This window comes from Charadrius vociferus, unplaced genomic scaffold (assembly GCF_000708025.1).
Source record: "Charadrius vociferus isolate BGI_N301 unplaced genomic scaffold, ASM70802v2 scaffold282, whole genome shotgun sequence".
NCBI classification, from domain to species: domain Eukaryota; kingdom Metazoa; phylum Chordata; class Aves; order Charadriiformes; family Charadriidae; genus Charadrius; species Charadrius vociferus.
Window position 1 is genome coordinate 3118335 of NW_009647731.1, and position 21800 is coordinate 3140134.

The window sequence follows — 21800 nt, forward strand, 5'->3', positions numbered from 1 at the left end:
TATAGACTGTCCTTATACACGGTTGTCCACAGCAGGTTTTTCTTGTACCTTCATGTAAAGCAGTTGGTCATTCTTGCTGGTGTCAGGGGAAGACGATTAGGTAGATGGACAGTGTGACGTTTCCTACATCCTGAGCACTGATGGAAAAGCCTTCCTTGAATTATTGTGCCTCCCTGAGCCAGAAATTTTATTTTTTGAAAGAGCTTTGTCACAACAATGTGGCTAGTTGGACTCCGTGATGGTGACAGGAGTGTGTCAGCCTGCATCTGGGTTTTAATTTCTCATTTTCCAGCATTAAATGTCAGAAATTCAATTAACATTTTCAGTAGTGTGTTTTTATTATGCTCTTGTTGATGCTACAGATGTGTAAGAGTGCCACCTCTCCCTTTGCTATTTTTGAAGAAAAAATATTAGTTCTCCCTTCCTTCTATGGAAGTGACACCCGCTTTAAAAACAGTCTCATTTGGAAGGCGTAAAAGTGGCTCACTGGGTAAAGAATTCATGGGCTTTGAATAAAAAAGTCATGGGTTTGACCACAGTATGGTGATTGTGGGCCATTAGCATTGAGAGGACTTCCAGTGGAGTATATGTCACTGTTACATCCACCTGCGTCCTATGGGACAGATGTTCACACCACCAGAATCTCGCCTAGCAATAATTGAAAGTACTGTTGACAGACCAGCAGAAGGAAACAGTTCCTTGGTGGCTGTGGTAGCTTTTCCCTGAGCCCCTGGGTGCTTTGGGAAGTGGGGGTGTGAGAACAACTTAGAACAGACCTACGTTGTTCAGTGAGCCTGGTGCTTGTGGAAGTTTTAACTCTGGAAGCAGAAGCAAGATGCTGACTTCAGGGCAGTGTGGAGAATAAGCTAATAAGGTCTATTCAGAGCATGTGTAAGTTTTTCAGATATTGGGTATCTCTTTCTTGCAACTACTGGTGGAAGCTCAGAGGCTCCAGAGGGCTGGGGACTTAGTCCGAGTTCATTATTTACTCTGTATTAAGATCTATCACTGTAAGATATGAGGTTCTCTCTGCTGTCTCAGATGAGGGACCTTGGAAAAAAATAATGTTTCAACCTCTGAAGTAGTGACTCCAGATGGTATTCTGCTGTGCTTTCTCTGTATATGGTTGAGGTCGATATTTGAGCTTTTCTTTACGTCGCTTTCCTATGTGGCATATCCATTCCCTAATGCGTGGTGAAGGCAGAGTAGTTTACCCTGTAGGGCTGTCAGCAGAACAGTTTCCTTCATAAAGGAAATTACAAGATTAAAATTAAGAGCCGTACCAAGTAACCAGTACGTTTAAACTCACAATTTGAGACAGCTAGGCCAATGAGAACAATCAACATTGTCTAGAATGCTGCTCAGTCTGGTCTCCACCTCTCCTGCAGTCATTTGACCCACCTTAATTCTCTGAACTGTTTCTGCCCTCAGGTGAGGTTCATACCCAAACAAACAAGATTTCCTTCAAATGGAATCTATTTTTCATTACGTCACAGTCCTCATTAATTGCAAACGGTTAGGAAACCTAGGAGGAAGCTTTGTTTATTTGACTGGAGGTTCTGAGGTCAGTTATGTGTTCGAGCATTTATCAGAATCTTGAGTATTCTTTCTAGACCCTTAATCATGGGCTTCAGTGGGGCCTGGGTTTCACCTCTAAATTCAGCCATATAACTTCCCGTTGGGTGCTTTCCTTTACACAGCAAGTAGAGACAGAGGTAATTGCCTTACCCTTGACAAAGACTGGCAGATCACAGAGATGCAACTCACCAACCAGAGCACAAAGACTACAAGTTTGGAGACAAATGTGTATGGAATGAAATATCTGGTAGCCAGGGATAGTGACCACTATTCTGCTGCCATTCTGATGACTTGTATGCACCAAATGGACATGGGGTTTCATACACAGATTTTCGAGTATGTAGGTCCTTGCCTAGAATAAGCCTGCCTTTAGTGGGCAATGCTATCTGTTGGGAAAATAAGAGGGCAATGCTGTTTCTCCCCAGTGTGAATTTTCAAATGGCTCGGCTCTTGTAAGTGACTCTTACCACCTCAGCATGGGGGTGTTTGCAGATGTGAATAGAATCAAGAACAGAAAAAAAGCACTGGTCAGGCCAAGTAATTTTGGTTTCTTGGAAAAATGTAGTTCTGTGTTCATCCATACAAGAATGTCTGACACTTGTTTGTGTTGCAGGCAATATTGGCTCTGAGCTTTCCTACAGTGATGTTGGTGTGTTCATCTCTTCTGATGGTGGAAATTCCTGGAGACAGGTATGTTCTGCAGAGCAGAGGAAAGCATGGAGCCTTTTGCTGTTCTTCTTCTGAATCTTCCCTTCCCAGCGAGGTGGAACACTCATGCAGTACCTAATTTGTTCACAGATCTTCGAGGAGGAATACAATGTGTGGTTTCTGGACTGGGGAGGGGCACTAGTGGCTATGAAACGCACAACAGTGCCCATCCGGCACATGTGGTAAGGAAAATTGTTACTTTGAGAAGGTTTCCTGATGGGGATAAGCCAACAGTTGTGCTAATGTCTTGCATCACCTGGTCAACACCTGCTAGTGTCTACAAAATGAACAAATGAGATCGTTCTTATCTGCATTTTACTGTCTTTTTTGGTTTTGTTGATTAATATAATGATTATTGTATCATTTTATAAATTTAATGACTATATACATAATCACACCCATATATGAATTACTGTTTGCACTAGTAGTGTACTATGAGACTTCAGGTGGGGTTTCTTTCCTATGGACACATATATACTGAGTAAGAAGTCATCTTTTGTGCTTCAGGTATTTTGGAGAGGATGTGTCCCTCACTCCTGCATTTTGTTTACAGAATTTAGTATTAAACTGGTAAGACAGATAAAGGGAGGGAGCAGAGAGGGAAGTAGGTGTTGATAAGGACCGTAGAGATATGTTGCTAACATCCCTGTCTCCTATAGGATTCCACTATCAATTTCTAGAGATACAGTGGTGGCAACTGAATAGAGTTGGAGGTGAAAGAGGGCAAAATGATTTCTCAGTTGAAGATACTGTTTTGCTATAAATGGGTTATAACAGTCTAAGCACTAAAGATGCTGCTCAAAATTATCCTTTTCCTGGCCTTCACCGTTCCCGCTACTGCACCAGCTAAGCATTGGAGAGAGACATTCTGAAATTCAGAACTAACCTTGTTTACAGAAAATGTGTGTGTTAGCACCACCTTCAGTCTCTGGTCTTGAGTGAGAGGGGCATGGCTAATGAACTGACCTACCCAGCTTCTGATGTTGTTTAGAAGAGAATTAGTTAGAAATAGTCTTCAGAGACAAGATTTGTATTCCTGTCTGCAAGACTGAGTCGTGTCTCAGCTTGATGGTGCTAAGCACATGTCTATCTCATGCTCTTCATGCAGAACAGGAAATGTGGCCTTCAGTCAAATAGAAAAAGTAAGCAATGGTGTTTGGCAGCAGTGATGAGGTGTTAAGGTCTCCTCTATCTGAGTCATTATTGTACAAAATCTTTCAGTTAAATTATAGTCATTCAGAAGCCTGAGGCCTCAAGACAGGCTGTCTTTACCCATCACAAGTTAATGTTCCACAGATGTACCTTAAGAACATTAATGGCTACTTTTTCAATATGAAAAGCCTCTGGACTTTATATTCCTACCTAACAGATAGCTCTGGGATGACTGCAACATAGATTTCTGTTAAAGTTTGAATATGTTGCATTTGACCATATTTCTTTACTACCTGAGCTAAAGAAGTGACTGTTTTAGTTTTGGTGTGATAGTGGATTGTTAACCACAGGATGTATTGGCTTGTATTCCTAAGGCTTTGTAATTTTTCTAGGATAGGGGAACCAAGTGTTCTCTAAGAGGTCTGTGCCTCCATGTGGGATTACAAGCATGTCATTCTATACAAAATGAGGGTTGAAATCTTTTTCTTGCTTTCTAGTGTTCAGGAAACAGGTTTTTTGTTTTATCATAAGCAAGCTTGTTGCAGTCATAACTTAAAATACGTAGCCATACTGAGTCAGGGCCAGGGATTAGTCTAGGCCAGCATCCTCTTGCCAACAGCCTCCATAACTGAACGTATAGAGGACAGTAGTAACAGGGCAGACCTATAATGATGGTTCCATCAGACTCCACCTTTCTGTCTGTGGTTAGAATGTGGTGTTGTGCGACTAGAAACATTTGCCTCTGATAGGTAACTCAGTAGTTATGACTATACCTGAAGCGCCCTCAGGAAAGAGGACGTCAAGACCATGGTGACGTCTTTAGACCAAACTGAGTATGAGCCAAGGCAGGAGAAGTGTGTGTTAGCCAAGGGTAGGTGTCACCAGCAGTTGGTATGTCAAGCTGTGGCAAGTTGAGCTTGTAAGTCATGTATTAACCATTTATTACTGTATTATTCAATCCCAGTATAACTGTTTTCATTGTTTCTTACCTTGTGAAGGCTCTTTGGACATAAAAAGTACATTATATACAGTTTCCTGTACTTAGATATTGGGAAAGATTTGGTCACAGGTTGACTGTCCATAGGAGCTGAGAGCCCAGTTCACCTTTGTTTGCTTTGCAGAGGTTCCTTTCAGGTATTCTCCCTTTCCACTAAGTCTCATGAAATGGCATGTGCAGTATTATGAGTGCCCCACCCACTCCATTAAATGCGTAGCGATTTAGAGCTGTTATCAATAAGCTCCAACAGGTTTCCTCCAAAATTGTACCCTTAGGGACTTTGGAATTTCCTTCATATTGCCTCAGTAGGCACCTGTTTTATGGGCAGGAGTAGAATAGATTAAAGGGTACATATATATCTATTAGTTCCCAAGCTGAGACGTTGTACAATAAGTTTCATCCTGGAGAAAAGAGAGGCGGATAATTGAAAAGCCGAGAGAACTTTAGCTAAGCTAATGAAGCATGCTGTTGCCCAGAAATTGAAATGCTATTTAGATAGATAAGCATGCAAGCAGAACAGCATACAAATGCACAGGTGTATGGGAAGATACATACATTTAAATAAATAGATTTAGGGCAGATAAGCTTTCTGTATGCTGTTGTACTCCCAGCTTTCTGTCTTTGGTCTATAGTCAGCTTACTATTCTGGCAGATGTGCATTGTGAGTCGGGTGAAGGTGTTTGCTAGGTGCTGTGAGAGGCGGATGCTTAGGGAATGGTGACTGCAAGCCTTGGCTTTCCACACTAGAGATCTGAGGTTGGTATATCCCATTGTTTGTGAAACATATTACACCGGCCTCCTGGTCCTTTGGTGACATCTCAGATATTGTCCCTGATGCTACCTAGTTGGAGTGGGGAGGATTCCGTTTCCAGCAAGACCCTCTCATACAAATCCAGGTGCTCAGATGCATGTGTGCATACACACACACACATCCCCCCCGCCAAACTTCCCTCACCTGGAAAATAAGGCAAACTTCTTTTTTACGCTCACTTTAAAATGAGGAGTGTTTCCTGCTATTCAAAGAAGAAGTTTGTGCCATGATTTTCTCTTTGGTAATGTCCATCGAGAGTAATTTGTCAGCCTTCACAGCCCAGGTACCTCACAGAATCACAGAGAACTCTGTAATGACCCTTCTGGGAGAGGACCAAATGATTTTATAGCCAATAAACCTTTGTGCTTCGCTGTTTGTTCTTTCTTTGCTGGTATAATTTGGAGCTGAAATTCTGGGCAGAAATTGTGCAGGAGCAGTTATGTGGAGAGTCTGGGGGCAGAGAGAAACCAGGTTGTTTTCAGAACTGTTCATGGCCATCAGGTCTGGGAGCTGGATGCTGACAGCCTGCAGGTTGCCTGTCTTTCCCGCTGCAGTAGCAGCTGGGTGTGCATGAACTCCTCTGGCTGTTTTCTGCGTTGTGGGCACAGGCTACCAGGGTGATGTGAGGGTTGGTAGCTCCCTGAGGGCTGGGAAGGTGGGAGCCGACCGAGGTCCGTGGGACAGCAGGATTTCACAGCCAGGGTGCATCCCACCACCCCAGCTGGGAGCAGGGCAGCCAGGGGCAGCCCCAGCCCTGGGCATCAGGCAGCTCACTGGGGACAGGGACGGATTGAGGCCAGGCTGGGACATCAGCCTGTGCGTCAGGCCCACAGCCAGGCAGGGCTGTGGCAGAGCTGTGGCCTGGCACTCCTGTGGTGTCAGTGGGGCTCCTGGGCCATGGATGGGATGAGGGTGGGAGAGCATTAGGGAGGCTGGGAAGGGGTGCTAAGGCAGAGGCCACCAGAGTCCTGACCCAGTCTGTCTACTGGTGTGCTCAGGTAGACTGTTCATTCACTTACTCCTTTGCAGTTGTCAGAGAGAGAGAGGTTGGCGGTGTGTAGCTGAGAGCAGGGTTTGCTAAGCCTCCTCTGCTAATCTGAAAGCCTGTTGTACTGACTCTGATTCAGCCAAGACCCTATCAGCTGGGTTAGGATACACGTGCTCTTTGATAAAAACAGAAAGTAAGGCGCACGGTGATTGTGGGTAGGGACAGATGATCAAAAGCCAGTGAATTACCCTGGTTTTTCACTGACAGTGTGACACTCTCAGCCTCTAAGAAGGGAAATGCTTTAATTTTAACCAGCATACAACTTTGCTTTGCAACTGTAACAGGCAAAGAGCACCCAAACTAACCGCTGACTGTGGCTCAGTTTGGTCTCCTTCCTCCACCTCTCTGTAAAATGGCGACCCCTCTGAGATGGCATGCAAAGAGGTATTAATAGGGCTGGAGGGATTGTAGCTAATGCCACACATGGGTCAAAATGTCCAGTGGTGTTGACAGCAATTTTCAGGCATACAGGCCAGGGCTACTTATGCTCTGAGTGATGCCTCATGTGAGGTGCTATTGCAGATCCAGAAACAGGACTTGGCAATTCCCCTTGATCCCTTGAGGTCTGATGTACAGCTGGATCAAGTATATCCATGTCCTTATTGCCAGCGTTGATACTTTCTAAAGCTTTGATCTTACAAAGTACACCAAAAGCGTGAATTAGTGGGCTGGGAAATGGCAAAGATTGGTGCTTGTCTATAAATTCAGCTGCTGGAGCTTGCAGACCTTAGCCAACATTTAATTACTGCAGTTACTCTAGAGAAAGTCTTTTTATGTGTATAAAATCTTGTCTGCTTCTATCCCAGGGTGAGTTTTGATGAAGGAAGTTCCTGGAGTAAATACAGTTTCACATCAACACCACTTTTTGTGGATGGATCCCTTGTAGACCCTGGCATAGAGACCCAGATAATGACGTAAGTATAGCAGCTCTTAACTTTTTTGAAATGTGATGGCGGAAGGGGTGCATGGAGATCTCCAAGAGCATGGTGAGTCTCATGGTGTGCAGTGAAGCATTGTGTACCTACACATGTGGTGTTGCATGAAGGCACGTGCTGTTTTGTTGGTTTTGCTGATGGTCACATCATGGAGTGTCCATGCATCATGCGGCAAACAGATAATGGAGCCAAACTCTTCCCTGTAGTGGCAGGGGTTGTAACAACGAGAGATGGTCCCAGGCTGTAGCTTGGGGAATTCAGACAGGACAGGAGGAAAATGTGCTTCTCTGGTGAGTGGTGTAGCCCTGGTCAGGTTACAGAGAATGTGGTGTCACCATCCCTGGAAGTTTTCAAGCCTTGGATAGAGGAAGCCACACCTGCCCTGATCTATAGCTGGCGACAGCATGTCTTGGAGTACGAGCTTGGACTAATGACATGCAGAGGTCCCTTCTCATAAATACTGCTGTGATTGTGTTCCTTGGATCTGGTGGCCCAGGGACAGCAGTGCTCTTCAGAGGCCAGAGCTCTGTATTGTTGCACCTAATGTCAGTTCTGCGCTTGCTCCAGTTGTGCAGCTTGACTGTCTTTTCATTCATACCCAGATTGCTGCTGGGTATGAATAACCCCAAACCTTGTTGCTTGCTATCTGCATTGTAGGGTGTACATCTGGTTTTACCTCAAGCTAAAGGTGTGTTCTCAGTGTGCGTATGCAGAGCTGAGCTCAGAATAACCTTCCTGGTCTGGGGTATAGTATGCTATGATTCACCCATACATGGACAGAAGATCCTGGGCTGGCACTGAAGGTGCTTGGACCTTCCTCCTCCTAAGAGCACTGAAGTGCTGGGCAAGGCTGTTGGAATTGGTGGAATTATGTTGGCCCAAGAACAGGCCAGGATCTGCGCTTAACAACCCTGGGAGAGAGGGAACTTTTTAAGTTCAAAGGCATCTTCAAAGAGTTATCCAACCTCTTGCAGGATGCAGATCAGAGCATTTTGTTCCGGGATTCTGAACAAAGCAAGGACTAGATGCACTGCCTTCGTTGCTTGCAGAGCAAGCAACAATTCTTACCTGTATTTTCTCTGATCTGGCTGGAATAGCTTTCTGAAAAGGATCTGAAAGCAAGGTGGCTAAGATGCCTTAGACTGAGGCACACCTGCGAAGTGTGTCTGCAGTGGCATGAAGGAGTGCCTTTGGTTAATCCCATCAGATGCTGTTGCTCAACTCCAGTCCAGGAGTTATACTATAAATTTCACCTTGCAGTTGGTTTGCTTTTCCTGCTTTCTGCACCTGCACCTGAAGTTCTTGCAGATTTTTCCTACTTGCAAGAGAAAAGAGATTCAGGCCCAGTATATTTTCTTCTAGGCTTCAGTCCATCTGCCTACTTATGTAGCAGAAATGTGTGGGTGGATCTCATTGCTGGTGTCACAGGTAGTGACAGACTGAGAGTAGACTTCTGGGTCTGCTTGTCATCAGTTTCTGAGGAAGCTTGGATCAGATAGCAGTTGTGTGTCTTGGGCATTTCTGCTCATGATTTGAATTTATTCCAACTGGGTTGTGTGATTTGTGTTGGTATGCCTTTCAGAAACCAGGCCCACATCCTACGTCAGCCTTACACAAACAAGCGACTGCGTGGTGAGGAGCAGTCTGGACTTGCAGTTGAGCTCACCTTAGCTGCAAGAAGGGGACTGGGGGAAAATCCTCTTCTGGCAAAGGGTCATTTGAGCTGGCTTCTTTAGTATCTATGCCATGACAGGAGTGTGTTGGTGCTGTAGTCTTGGCAGGATCAGGAAGGTGTAGCCAACTCCTGTATTGCCCATCTGTATCTCCTGTGCTAAGGTGTTCTAGGAAAGCCAGGCTAAATAATTATGGTTATTCTTTATGCCTATAAAGCGTAGGACTGGCACTTCAGTGTGTTTCTCAAACAGTGCTGGGGCAGAAGCAGGCAGCCTCCATGGCTGTGTTACAGTCAGCTGTTGAGATTTTATTGGAGTAGAGGTGGTATCAATTCTGGTAGGGTTGCTAGTATTTCCTTTACTCCAAAACCGTGCCTTGGCTTTGGCTTTTTCTTCATAAAAGTGGAGTACTTGGTTGTGTAGAATATATCTGCATCTGCTGCCTTGCTATCTGCAAATATTGCCCCGATTTTTGCAAAAAGCAAAGCACAACAGCATATGATATACCTGCGAGCCTTTTCACAAGACTGCTGTGAGCATCCTGTTGGGGAAATAGATGCCAAACCCCAGCTAAAGATTAGAGCCTGCGTTCTGCTCACTCTACGTATTTTTCTTGAAATGCAGCAGTAATGTGTCACTTGCTGTGTTGGTTAATATGGTGTTTTTCTGTGAAATTCTTTGTGCAATGCACAATATGTATCGCTTTCCAGCCACACACACACACACACACACACACACACACAGACATATGCACACACACGTGCAGAGAGGCACATCTGAGCTCAAATAAATCTGTACATCAGCACCTTCATTGAAATCAACGGAACTAATCAGTTTCAACTAGCTGTGGGTTTAGCCCATTTACTTTATAAATCGATGCAGTTTTCTTTTGAGATGAAAGATGCGTTTTAAATCTAAGGTTATTGTTACTTATATCTTGGTAGTCTTCTGGTGGAGAATGTAGGAAGTGAGTTACCTTGCTGAATATCGTGTATCAGCTTTGCTGAGAGCTGGCTCTTTTTCTTTTGAAATCTTTGCAGGTGTATTATTATTATTGCTATGGTTATTGGTATTGTTTTTATTACTACTGTCATCATTAGCAATTTTTAAAACTATTCTTAATAGTCTGTAAAAGCCATACAAAGAAATTTCACAGGATACTTGCCATAAATGTTTAGAGAAATTCCTATCCACAGTTTTAAAGCAACTGAGGAGGAAAGAGCCCATTTATAAAACCTGTTTGCAAACCATTTCTATGCAGATCACTAAGATATTTCTCATAATGAATATTTTAGTGAACTCGTATATAAGGGCAGTATAGGATCATGCTGAGCTTATGGAAGCTTTGGCTGAGAAGAAATTAATGCCTTTCTATCACTACTGGCCATCCTCTGAACCAAGATAAAACATGGTGGTACATGGAATTTTGTTTGTGGGTAGAAATCTCAATGATTTCAAGAAGCAGATGACAGGAGCGCAACGGTTTGGGATTAGCATCCCCCAGCTGACAATGGGATCAGTGGGAGTAGAAGTGGTGCTGAGGCAGAGAGACCAAGACTGTGCTCATATTTGTGTACTGCCAAACTGTGTAGGTTAGTGGCTTTTAAAGATTTGTCTTTTATCCTGGAAAATGCAAAATATTTCATCTAGTGGTCTCAGCTGATTTCTGTTAGGGAAAATTTCTTCCATTGATTTGCATCAAAGTTGTCTGTGTTCAACTACTTCCCCAAAATAATATTCTGAGGGGAGTGTGTTAAATAGTCATTGTACTCCAACTATTATTAACATATTGCATTATTAACAACATTATTATAGTACTACCTTATTAAAATCAGTATATCAGTAGAATGACTATTATTCCCAACCTTCATTTTGTGGCACATCCTGTGAGGGGCTCTCTGGGCTATGGGAAGCAGCAAAAGTTTTACCAAAGAATTTTAATACCGCTTCATGGCTGTTACGTGAGCAGTTGCAGTATCTGTCTATATTGTATGAACATCCTAGGCTTTTTGGATCTTCTGTGATTTGTGCTGTGTATACATGTCCTGAGACAGTCCTAAAGAACTTACCAGTATAGTAAAATCTGTAGATTTGCATGCAGGGGCATTGTTTGATTCTGAGTATCTTAGTGTACTTGGGATCGGGAGCTGCTTTTAGTGGGGAATTGGACAAGATGTCTGTTGGACAGAGCTCTGCTCCAACCTAAGTTATTCTATAATTTTGTTATTTCATACACCTATAAGGATACAAGAATGAATTATTTCCTTGCAAGCATAGCTAAGTGGGCTCTCGTAAGAATGTAGTTTTGTGACACACAGAGAAGTACCACGAGACTGTGTGAGCTGGTCTAACTTGAAACTACTGCCTAACCAAGGTGAATCCACTCGCCCTTTCTTCATTCCTGACTGATCATCCACTTCTGCAGTTCCTTTCGCTGTTGCTTTGACACTCATCTCATCTGACAAGATGGTCAGTTCAGCTCCCTTAGTGTCACAGCACTTTGAGATGTGTACCAAAGCACCCTGCAGTGTTTGGTGCAGGTGTGACAAAAGCAGCTGCAGAAAACGAAGGGTCCTTTAAGAAAATAACTCAAGTGAGTAAGGGTGATGGGTTAGGCGCATTCCTTGGTGACCCAGTGAGTGCCTAGAAAGCACTAGTCTTTTTGAAATCTTCAGTTTTCTAACTTCTGTCCTGTAGCCCTCACTGGCAATCAATCTATCTTTTAATGATTTCATGTTCTAATGGGTCAGATCTAACATTTCTGTGTTGACAAGCCATAGGCACAGCATGTTATTTGACTGAGGTCCACCAGGGGAAAGGACTCAGATTGTATTTCCCTTCTAGTTGATTTTGATATATCCAAACAGAGCAGTATTTGCTCGAGAGACTTGCTAGTCTGTACCATTCAAATCAGAGACAAGATGTTTTTGTGGGTCCAAAGAAGGGCTTCATGTTGTTCCAGCTCTGACTCGTAATTATTACCCCTGCCACTTCATCTCCTGTGCTAAGCATCTCTCCAAACCTACCTAAAGAGAAATAACCTTTTGGCTTCACAGCGCTCCAGAGCTTTGCTATCATTTTAGTAAACTCATTATACATGTGTGTGTGCAGACACTCATTTATAGATGGGGATCATTAAGTTTGTCTGTGCTGATAAATATATTTTTATGCAGACACACCCACGTGTGTGTATATAAATATATGTGCTTCTATGTGTGTATACTTAATGATCCATATATATCTGTGTATGCATCACTGAGCATTAACATTTTCAGTGAGAGGATTTAATACAAGCTGCTCTGCCAACATCACTGTGACTGCTGCCCTTGGCTATGTGTATGTTAGAAAATGTTCCTGGTTGTAAATGAATAGGTTATGAGCCCTGGCCCTTTCTAACACCTTCTCATCTACATGGCCGTGCAGCTTTACCAGAGATGAAGTGGGAGCATTTTTTTTCCAGGAGACCCATAAAATTACTGGCAATCCATCACTGGGTAGCAGAAGAGTGGGGCAGAATGAATAAGTAATTGAGAAATGTTGGAAAAGGTGAGACGGAGCCAGGGAGAGGTTTGGGGTGAGAAAGAGAGCATTAAGAGCACAGCCATACGAAGTCAGACCAGAGGTCCCTCTAGCTCAATTCCATGCTCCAACATGAGGGTGATAAAAATATATATTAAAAAAATATTATGATTCCCTTGTACACTTTTCTCATTTACAGAGACTTGCAAATAAGGGACTTTCATGGCCAAACTTGGTATTCTTTGTATTTCTCAGACACTAATGATTTTTTTCTATTTTTTGAGTGTATTTTCCCCATAAATCTCTTCAAAAATTTAGCAGTCACATTATCGTGTGGCCAGGAGTTCCATGAGTTAACTCTTATTCCGGAAACCTGACTGACTTGTAGAAGACATCAGCAAAGTTATGTACAGGTATGAAGGCAATGTGGACAGGTTCTGATTAGCACTCATCAGAGATTCAGCAGATTGAGTATGAGAGAGGGGCAACAGCTCACAGGTCCAGACTCCCACTGAGTTCAAAATTACATGGGAGCCAAGAGTCATTTTCCTGTCACTTTCTGATAAGGTGATTATCATCTCTCCTCTTTAAGCAAGGCAACATTCACTGCCTTCTGCTCAAGTCTTGCTGTCACATTTAAAAGCTGATAGGTGAAAGAAAATTACAAGCTGACACAATGTCCTTGAAAATTTCTGCCCCTGTGCTTAGGGGTAGGGAGCTGTGGATCTGCCACCTCTGAGTGGCTGTGCTGAGAAAAGTAAGGAGAAAACAAGAGATGTGATAGAAAATAGTGCCTTTGCTGAGATGTGGTTAGAGGAGATGGCCTTGTCCCTGCGGGGCCAGCCTTCGCCATCCATAGCTGGCACCCCTGCTAGCAATCTCAGCAGACAAGAGAAGAGGTAAGTGGATGGCAGAAACACCAAGAGATTGTTTTTCCTAGAAGGAATTGAGGTTCTTGTCCAACACGCATAAAGAAAAGACACAGACACAGTGTTCCTCAATTCCTGTGGCCCAGCAGAGGCCTTCAAACTCTCTTGCCATCACTGTGGTGTCTTCACTTCACGCTGCTTGAGAAAAAAAGAAAGAAGCTGTTTGAAAAAAGGACAGATTTTCTTCTGCAGCTGCTGCTGCTGAGCTCAACAGAGGATGAGGTGAAGAGGGAATCTGGAGGAAAGATTTCACCAGAGGTCTGTAGAAATCTAAATCCAACTTGCAGCTTCCAGTGCAGAAAACGACAAAAGGGATCATGTACGGGGGCTGTTGTGGTGAAGGATTCTGAACTCTATCCTTACTTATCTTCACTTCTTTTGGGAACCAGGGCTGACCAGCCAGCCTGTGCCCTCAGGCCTGCCAGAACTGAGTTTTGAAAGACTGGCAGGCAGGTTTCAAAACTTTCAAAACCGGTTTGATCCAAGTTGTGTGGGTACCATGAAACACCTAGAAAGGACTGGTAGGTTTTAATTGTTATCCCCATTGCGGTTTTATCTCACATTTCAGTTTTCCTTTCTTTTTATGTTTATTGCAATATCTGTTTGTGGTGCAACTGGCTTTATGGATTTTACTAAAAGGCTCTGATGCGTCCTTGTGAGTTCATTGCACTGTCCTCACTCACGGGGCTGTGCAAACTGCAGTGCATAAACCTACATAAGGACTTTTCAGAATAGGGTCCATGAAATTAAAATGAATCTGTGGAAATAATGACTGCACACAGAAAGAAAAGTAAAATTTAGAACCTGATCTGAGAACAAAAATTACAAATATAATTGTGAAGTTAGGAAACCAAAATGATTGAGAGGATATTGGCATTTGCTATAGTGAGCTGCATTTCTGTGTCATCTGATCTAATTTCAAAACCTTCTGGAAGTAATGAATAGCTGGGACTTAGCGAGGAAATGATCAATCTGCTAATACCATCAAGTGACTTTACAATGGACAAGAAAATGTGTGTTATAGGAATTCCCATTTTATCCCAGCAGATGATCAGTTTATAGCCTGGAGTAAGACAGTTGATTACCCATATCATTATCTTCATTTGCAAGACTTAAAAACATTATTAATGATCACAGATTAATCAGTGTCACTTCCTCCTCCCATCTCCCTCCCTGCCAGAGGAGTAGTCTGTTCGTTAGCCTTTGGATTGCTGCATGGATTCACCTAAACAGCCCAGAGAGGCACAATATGCATTGTGCTGCCGATACTTCAGTATGAGCTGAGGTCTTTCCGTGTCACCTGAATAGACAAATCTGGTGATGAGAACATCTGCTTAGAGTAATCTTTCTCAGACAGCACCATGTGATTTATTGGGCCTTAGGAAGAGGATGTCTGTGACCTGAGATCAGTTCCCAGCAGTTGCGCCATGTACTGGGAAGATTCCTGGCAGAAGCCATAACACATGGAGAAGGCATTGAGCTCTGTGGCATTTATTGTCTGTCTTTGGCTTTCTGGGGCGGCAAGCATTACTCTCATTGGAGTCAAGTGCTATTTATGGACAGTAGATCAGATAGTACGCTAAAGAAATCCACATTGTTATTTGTATTCCGCAGGTAGGGAAATTGAGGCAGAGCAAGGGATGTGCCCGTGGTCAGTCACTCAGCAGGCTGTCATGGGGAGAAAGCTTGGCATTAAATCAGGTCTCCTGAGTCCCAGATGAGTACCCCACTGTGCAGACTTTTCCCATTCCTTGGGGAAGGAGTTGCTGAGTTGTGTCTCTAATGCTCAGACAAGGTGGATAGAGAGGTAAGCACGTGCAGGGAGGAGGACTAGAAAAAGGTGTGCTGACTGGAGGCTTGTAGTCACTGAACTGAATTAAAACAGCCCTTACCGAAGGAGTCAGAATGAGCAGCAGGCTGATACATGATTTCTTTTCACTAAGTAAAAGGACAAGGTTTGCCTGATGACAATACAATACAGATATTCTCATCTAGAGGTTAACGTGCTTTGTTTCTTGTGCTTTTAAGTAAGGACAGATGGATTATAGATCCTGTGCTGTCCTCCTCCTAGCAGCTGGGCTGTACAAAGCACTCAGGCCTGATGTGGGTGCACAGCCAGGTGTAGGGTGCGTGCATACATACATTCCCCAAGAGTCTTTCACCTTTCATGTAGAGCAAGCCATGGAACAGTCCAGTGCCCTGATCCCACCAGCCCTCAGGGGACTGAGAAAACATGTGGCTTCAGCATCTTTTCAGCTCAGCCTGGCCCTCATCTTCCATGGGTCAGAGGGTTGTGCAGCACACCAGCTTCTCTGGGAGCTGGGAAGGGTCAGCGCTGGGTTGGCTGCAGAGTTCACTCTAACAGGTTTTTCGTCACTGAGCTGCAGTGAGTGGTGGAGAACAGCTCTCCAGAGCAGCCATAAGATATTTTGAGGCATCTCACATAGTTCAGGTAGTGCTACAAGCCTTTATTCCTAAGGAGAGCCTGTCCTCATATAGTCATTGTATGTGGTTTCCTTGTTTCATGATCCCTTTGACCCAAACCTGTGAAAATTCCCCCACTATGACCGGTCAGCCACCTTGTCACGCTGTTGCCCAACCAGGTACAGATCTCATCCCCTCTTCTGAGCCACCTTCTCTCCGATAACCTGTGCCAGGCAAAGCTTGTCACCCTTCTCCACTGCAAACTGTCCCTGTCATATATGTTTGGAGCTTACATGTTCTCAGCAATGGCTTCCACATTTGTGTTGGACACCTCTGGTTGGAAATCTGCTGATTCATAGGATGAAATATTGAAATGACTGAACGTGCTGTGTTATCCAGCTTCTGGCAAAGGGGCAGCACCTGTCTCTGGGACCGTAGACCCATTAGTGGAAGAAAATGCTCAGATTGCTGATACCTGCCAGTATCTTTTCTAGAAGAGAGGCAGCATCTTCAGGTTTCAAAGCTGTCAGAAACTGGTTGTCTTTCATGAGTGCTTCGAAGAAGAGAGAGAGCACTTCTGAAAAACAGCATTAAAAATTAACGTGCTTTCCCATCCCCCTTCCCAGGTGTCTCACACTCCCTTTCATGTTTCTGGGATTTCTTTTGAAGCAATTGTCATGTAAAGTGGTTTGGGAACATTGGCAATAAATTTTTTAGAGACCAGATTTCAAAAAGTTTGCTTTATCATTCACTAAGTTCTTATTTTGATAGCACTTTGTATTTAAAAAATAAAAAAATGAAAAAGACTCCCTGTCTCCCCCATTGCTTTGTGCAGAATTTGTGCAGCTAATGGAGAAATCAAGCCCAAACTGTAGGGCTGCTTTGCAATTATACGTTCTGCAGATTACTTAATAATTGCACTTGGCATTACTTGCTATCTAAAAGATCATGCTGTACCATGTCATTTGCAGTGGTTTTCCTCTTCTGCTGGCACTTTAAAGGAGGTGCCCATTGAGCTGATGACTAATCCCAGGGCTGTTTTCCAAAGCTGAGGGAAAAGGGTCTGCTGTGATTGTACTGTAGGATTTTTCTTGCAAAATTTTGGGTTTTCTTTGTATTCACAGTAACTCTTCCCCCACCCCATCTCCTCTCTCCCTCCTGACCTGGAATCTGGCATTGGTGCAGCTTTCCATGACCAGTTCAATAGGGATTGCTAGTCAATGAATCTGGCCAACACCTTGAATTTCTCTTCTGTGGAAAATCTCCATGTCATGACGTTGTTTCACTTGGAAGTTGAAATAAACCACTTCTTCAGATTTCACCTGCATGAAAAATTCTGTGAAATTCTTGCTTGACTCTTCCCCTTGGGAAACAGAACACAGACCAAGATTTTCTTGAACAAATTTGTCATCATGCAAGCTGCTGTCTCCTGTTGGTATACTCTTGATAGTTTCACTGCTGCTGTTGTTTCTCCCTCTGAATAGTAGTATTGGAACAAGGTCTTGTATCTGAGATGGTCTAAGGGAATTACACTAACCTGCACCGGCTGAAAATCTAGATTCAAATGGATAGTATATTTTATTTGGAAGAAAAATGCATCTCTTCTTTCTAGAAAAAATTGCCATTTTTCTTACTCTCTATCCACAGTACAGCAGCCCTGAATCATCACCCAGTTGCCCTCAGGCTACTGTTCCTAGTTAACAGGTCAGCCAAAAGCAACTGAATTAAAAGCTCCGAAGTGGCTTTTAAAGACCATATTTATTGTTTAGGAAAAAAAATAGACAGTGTTTTTTGTTGGCAATTGCATGCCTTTCCGGTGTCATCTTTCATCTTTTATGTTTCCTTTGTTTCCAGTCTCTTGCTCCCTGCATCATCTTACCAGTCATGAGACAGTATAACTCTCACTCTCCCTCTTCCATTCTCCCTAATTGCTGATCTGTGTCTCTTTCAATTAGGTTCTGCTTCCTTGTCTCAGTCCCTTTCCATCCAATTTCCATGTAACTAGTGACCTCCTTTAACGCTAATTCCATCTAAGCCCTAATAAAAAACAATTGGGAGGTTACACAGCCCATTTGGTTTTCTCTAAAGGCATGATTTATGTTTAATTCATGGCAAAATAGCTCATCTCTCGCTCCCCATTCATAAAACCTAACCCAGCCAGCACAATTTGCAACTGTTCCATCCCTGCTTGTGTGTTTTTGGTCCTAACACCTCAGCCTGCACATAGGAGCTAGTCTCGCTGTACTGCTACTTTCTTACACACAGATGGCTTCACATCCAGATTTCATAACAGGCTCTCTTTTTGTGTGAAATTGTCAGCATTTTCTTTTATTGTCTCAAAAGCTATAAATGTCAGCAAGTGATGGAGGTACATTTATGTAGCAGGTCCTTCTGTAAGCGTGTGCGCTGAGCCAGGATCTCTAGCATAGGCTCACCGTTTTCCCAGGTGATGTAGGACCAGGGTAGCCTGGTTAGCGGGGAGAAAAATCCAAACCAAATCAAGGCAATTATGGAAGTGAGAGGGAGAACCTTGTGCAGGGACACAGTCAACTCTCAGCTAGAGCTAATATGTTTAGCTGGATCTTGCCTCTTTCTGCTAGGCCATCCCCCCACCTCTGGTCTATGTTACCCAGCACTCTGGATCAGAAGAAACGGCAGCAACCCATTTGTGTTGCCTCCATGTATTCATGCCATGCTGATACTGAACTGATCAGTTCTCTTGGAGCATGGTGCACTGGGGTATAAGGTACAATAACCAACAGCAAACCCCAGCTCAGGTCAGGCTAGGCTTCTTAGCTCCATCTCAGTGCTGGTTGTATAAGTGCCAGAATAGATTTTGCAGAAGAGCTTTACTCTCCAGGCTTACCAAGAGCCATAGGGATGGAAATGCAGAACACCAGACATACACAAGCTTTACCTGGCAACCACTCAGGTCCACATCTACGCGGCATGCTGAAAAGTTAAACAGCTTTAGAGTTCATGAGAGCAGACTGACCAAATTTGAGTATCTCTGGTTCTTGCCTTTTGCACTGATGGGTCCAAGCTGATGCTGCGTGGACCTAGCCTGGGTGACTATGAGTCAGCCCATCTGATACCTATACAAGCAGTTTGTAGAGAGGACTTCTCCAGTCTGTGCTATGCCGCTAGTGGCATTCACCAAGCTCTGCTCATGAAACCACACTGGTGATGTTTGGTGGGGAGGGAGGTTCGCCTTGGATACCTGATTAGGTGTTAAAATTGCAGCAGTAGCAACACGTGCTTCTTTTCGCTGGACGTCAAAGAGAGAATGAGCACCTTCAGTTCTGGTGGATTGACCACTCGGTACACCTGTAGCTGTGATTGCCCAGATCTGGGGATCCCCTTGTTTTGGTGAGAGAACTTCATTCCCTCCAGGGCACTAGAAGAAAGCCCAACACACACTTGTTTCCCTGAGAGGAGGTGATTCTTCCAGATTGTGCTTCATAGCACTTCTTGGTTTCGCCCATTAAATAACTACTGGCACTACCTGTTAGAGGCACAGATGTAAAAAACGAGGGATTGTAACTGAAATCTTGCTTGACCTTCTCTCTCTACATTCCCATAACAAAAGCATAGATTCAGGTCAAGTGAAGCATTTACTGACTGATGTGGGTGATTTTACTATTGGGGATTTTTTGCTTGCTAAGACACTTCCTCTGCAAGCATTTTTCTTTTACAGTAAACGGGGGAAAAAAGCAAGGCTGGTTTCACACTTTCCCAAGTGAAGCAGTCGATTTGTGATGACACTGCAATTAGCTTTTCTTTCCGTATTATCAATTAAAGTATATATTTGGCTTTCTTTCTATCCAGTTTTCTGATGATCCATCCATCTATCTGCTTGTGTAGTTCATCTCAAAAGGTGCTGTCTATTAAGTATATTATTTTTTTGCTTTTATTTTATTTTTAGATATTCAAAATGCTTAAAACTTAAACAGTCTATTCTGTAGGGCCTAATCTTGTTAAAATCTGACTTCAGAGGCCCCCAGGGTACTTTGTGAGAAGCAAAATGAGGTACCTTTTCATCTCCTCACCTTGTTGATGTCCAGTGAAGGAAAAATGCTTCAGAAAGGAGAGTACATTTGATGTTTTGTGTAGTGAAAATGACCTTATCAGCCACTTCCTTCCTTTGTATCTTCAGTCATCTGTCTCACTGACAGGCACAGCTGAGGATAGGAGGCGTTACCAGAGACTTTGACCATTATCTCCCATTACCCGCAAAGGAGTTAGGCTGACTAGTGAAGATAAAAGTCCTCCATCTATATCCAGACCAGACCAGCCAAGTACAGACAGCTTCAATGCATGCTTGCTCCATGTAATGTCCTGCTAGTTTACTTCAGAAATGATAGAAGGGGACTTGATTTAGGCATGAGAAGACATTTCCATTTCCATGCTTGGGCAGCTCGTCTGAAACTGCCAGAAGGGATACATCCAGATGGATACAGCTGATGCCTTTCCTGTGAGAAATACAGGAGCTATTACTTGAGAAGATATATTTCTCACACCCTAGGCAGGGACAGAGATTGAAACTATGGATGAGAGGTGGATGAATTGTTATCTTGTGATCCTCAATTCATTCTGTTGACCTGTCAGGAATGAGCAATGTTGAATTACATAAAAAGCACAACTATCAACAATGCAAGGAATGATAAGGCAAAAGCAATGCAATTTGACAAGAGAACACTGTATAAATGTAAAAAGCGTTTTAAATACTTTCTGTACAAGGTTATCCAGTCAGTATATACTGCATTTGTAAGTTATTGTGTGTTTAAAAAATTAATGAAAGATATAATTATAGCAGTATTACCAACGACCTTTTCTAAAATGACTCCATCGTGAATCTGTAAGCATTTCAGAATTGTTTTCCAGGTTCCTAATAATTTTTCTGCAAATTAATGACATCCAGCCCTGGCAATAGAAGCCTTGCCTTGTTTCTCTAAAGAATGGATTGGGAAGCATTTTCTGGTTTCCTAGCAATGGTTTCAGATAGAGCCAGTTGAGAAGATGCTGTTCTATTAGCTAAGATTTTATGTGGAGTTTTAACTGCTTACTCTGAGGGACAGAACAAAATCTATCCTGTCTAAAGCCTGTAAATTACCGTTCCATGGCTTAGGTTGGAGAACCTTGGTTAAATTGAGCTTAGTCAGAAAACTGACTCTGTCTAAATGCCATCTGGGCTCTTGTATTTATTGCTTCTCAAGGACTTCCAGATCAGACTGCTTAGATGGAAAAAATCAAAACATACTTTTTGTGTTGGCTTCCCAGAGTTGGACCTTGAAAAAACAGCTCTCTTCTTTTGTCTTCTATCCTTGCAAGAAGCAATTAAGAGCATTCAGTTAGATCATGGTAGACAAAGTTATTGACGCAAAATTCGTAGTACTTTGTCTCCTTTTCCGCTGTATCATCTTGATAGTTTAGCTATATTTATAAAAAACAAACAAAAAAATCCACCTTCCTAATCTAGTGAGCAGGCAAAGTTAATGAGAAACAAAGGCACATGGGAATTGGGTAAGATAAATGAGCTTGTATCTTCAAAGTAATGTGAGGACTTACCAGGTCAGTAAGGAAAAATAAATTCCCACCAATCCCTTTTTCCATCTCTTTCCTTGAGACTTGTTTTGTCTAGCTACACTGGATACAGAAATCCAGATGTACGCACTGGAGCACTTAGTGCTAAGCTCTTATCAATACCTGAATACTAGCATTTTAAGATGTTGCAGCTCTTTGCTGTCTGCCCAGCCCTCTCTGTTGGGCCACCTCAGAACAGATCTGGTGGGCAGAGGTGATGTGCATGCACCTTAGTCACCACGGAAAAATATCCAGTGATGTAGTTCACCCCTACTGAAAGCGGGGTTCAGCTGCAGTACCTGATTTTGCTCAGTCAGAGTTTGTTGCCTGTCATGGTTTGTTTAGCCCATTTTTAATTCCACAAAAAATAAGGGGTTTCACCACTTCCCAGGGAAAGCTGTTGCAGAGTCCACTGAGCCCCACAGATAACGTAGCACTCTTTC

The 21800-nt window shown here is 43.2% G+C and overlaps 1 protein-coding gene across 1 annotated transcript in view; it reads left to right on the forward strand.

The window, feature by feature from the left end:
* SORCS3 (sortilin-related VPS10 domain containing receptor 3) overlaps positions 1 to 21800 on the forward strand; it is a 219515-nt gene that overhangs the window by 159070 nt on the left and 38645 nt on the right. Inside the window, exons 12-14 of the mRNA XM_009881623.1 lie at positions 2192 to 2268; positions 2377 to 2468; positions 7101 to 7208. Of these exons, the coding sequence (XP_009879925.1) occupies positions 2192 to 2268; positions 2377 to 2468; positions 7101 to 7208 (277 nt within the window). The remainder of the gene's footprint in view (positions 1 to 2191; positions 2269 to 2376; positions 2469 to 7100; positions 7209 to 21800) is intronic.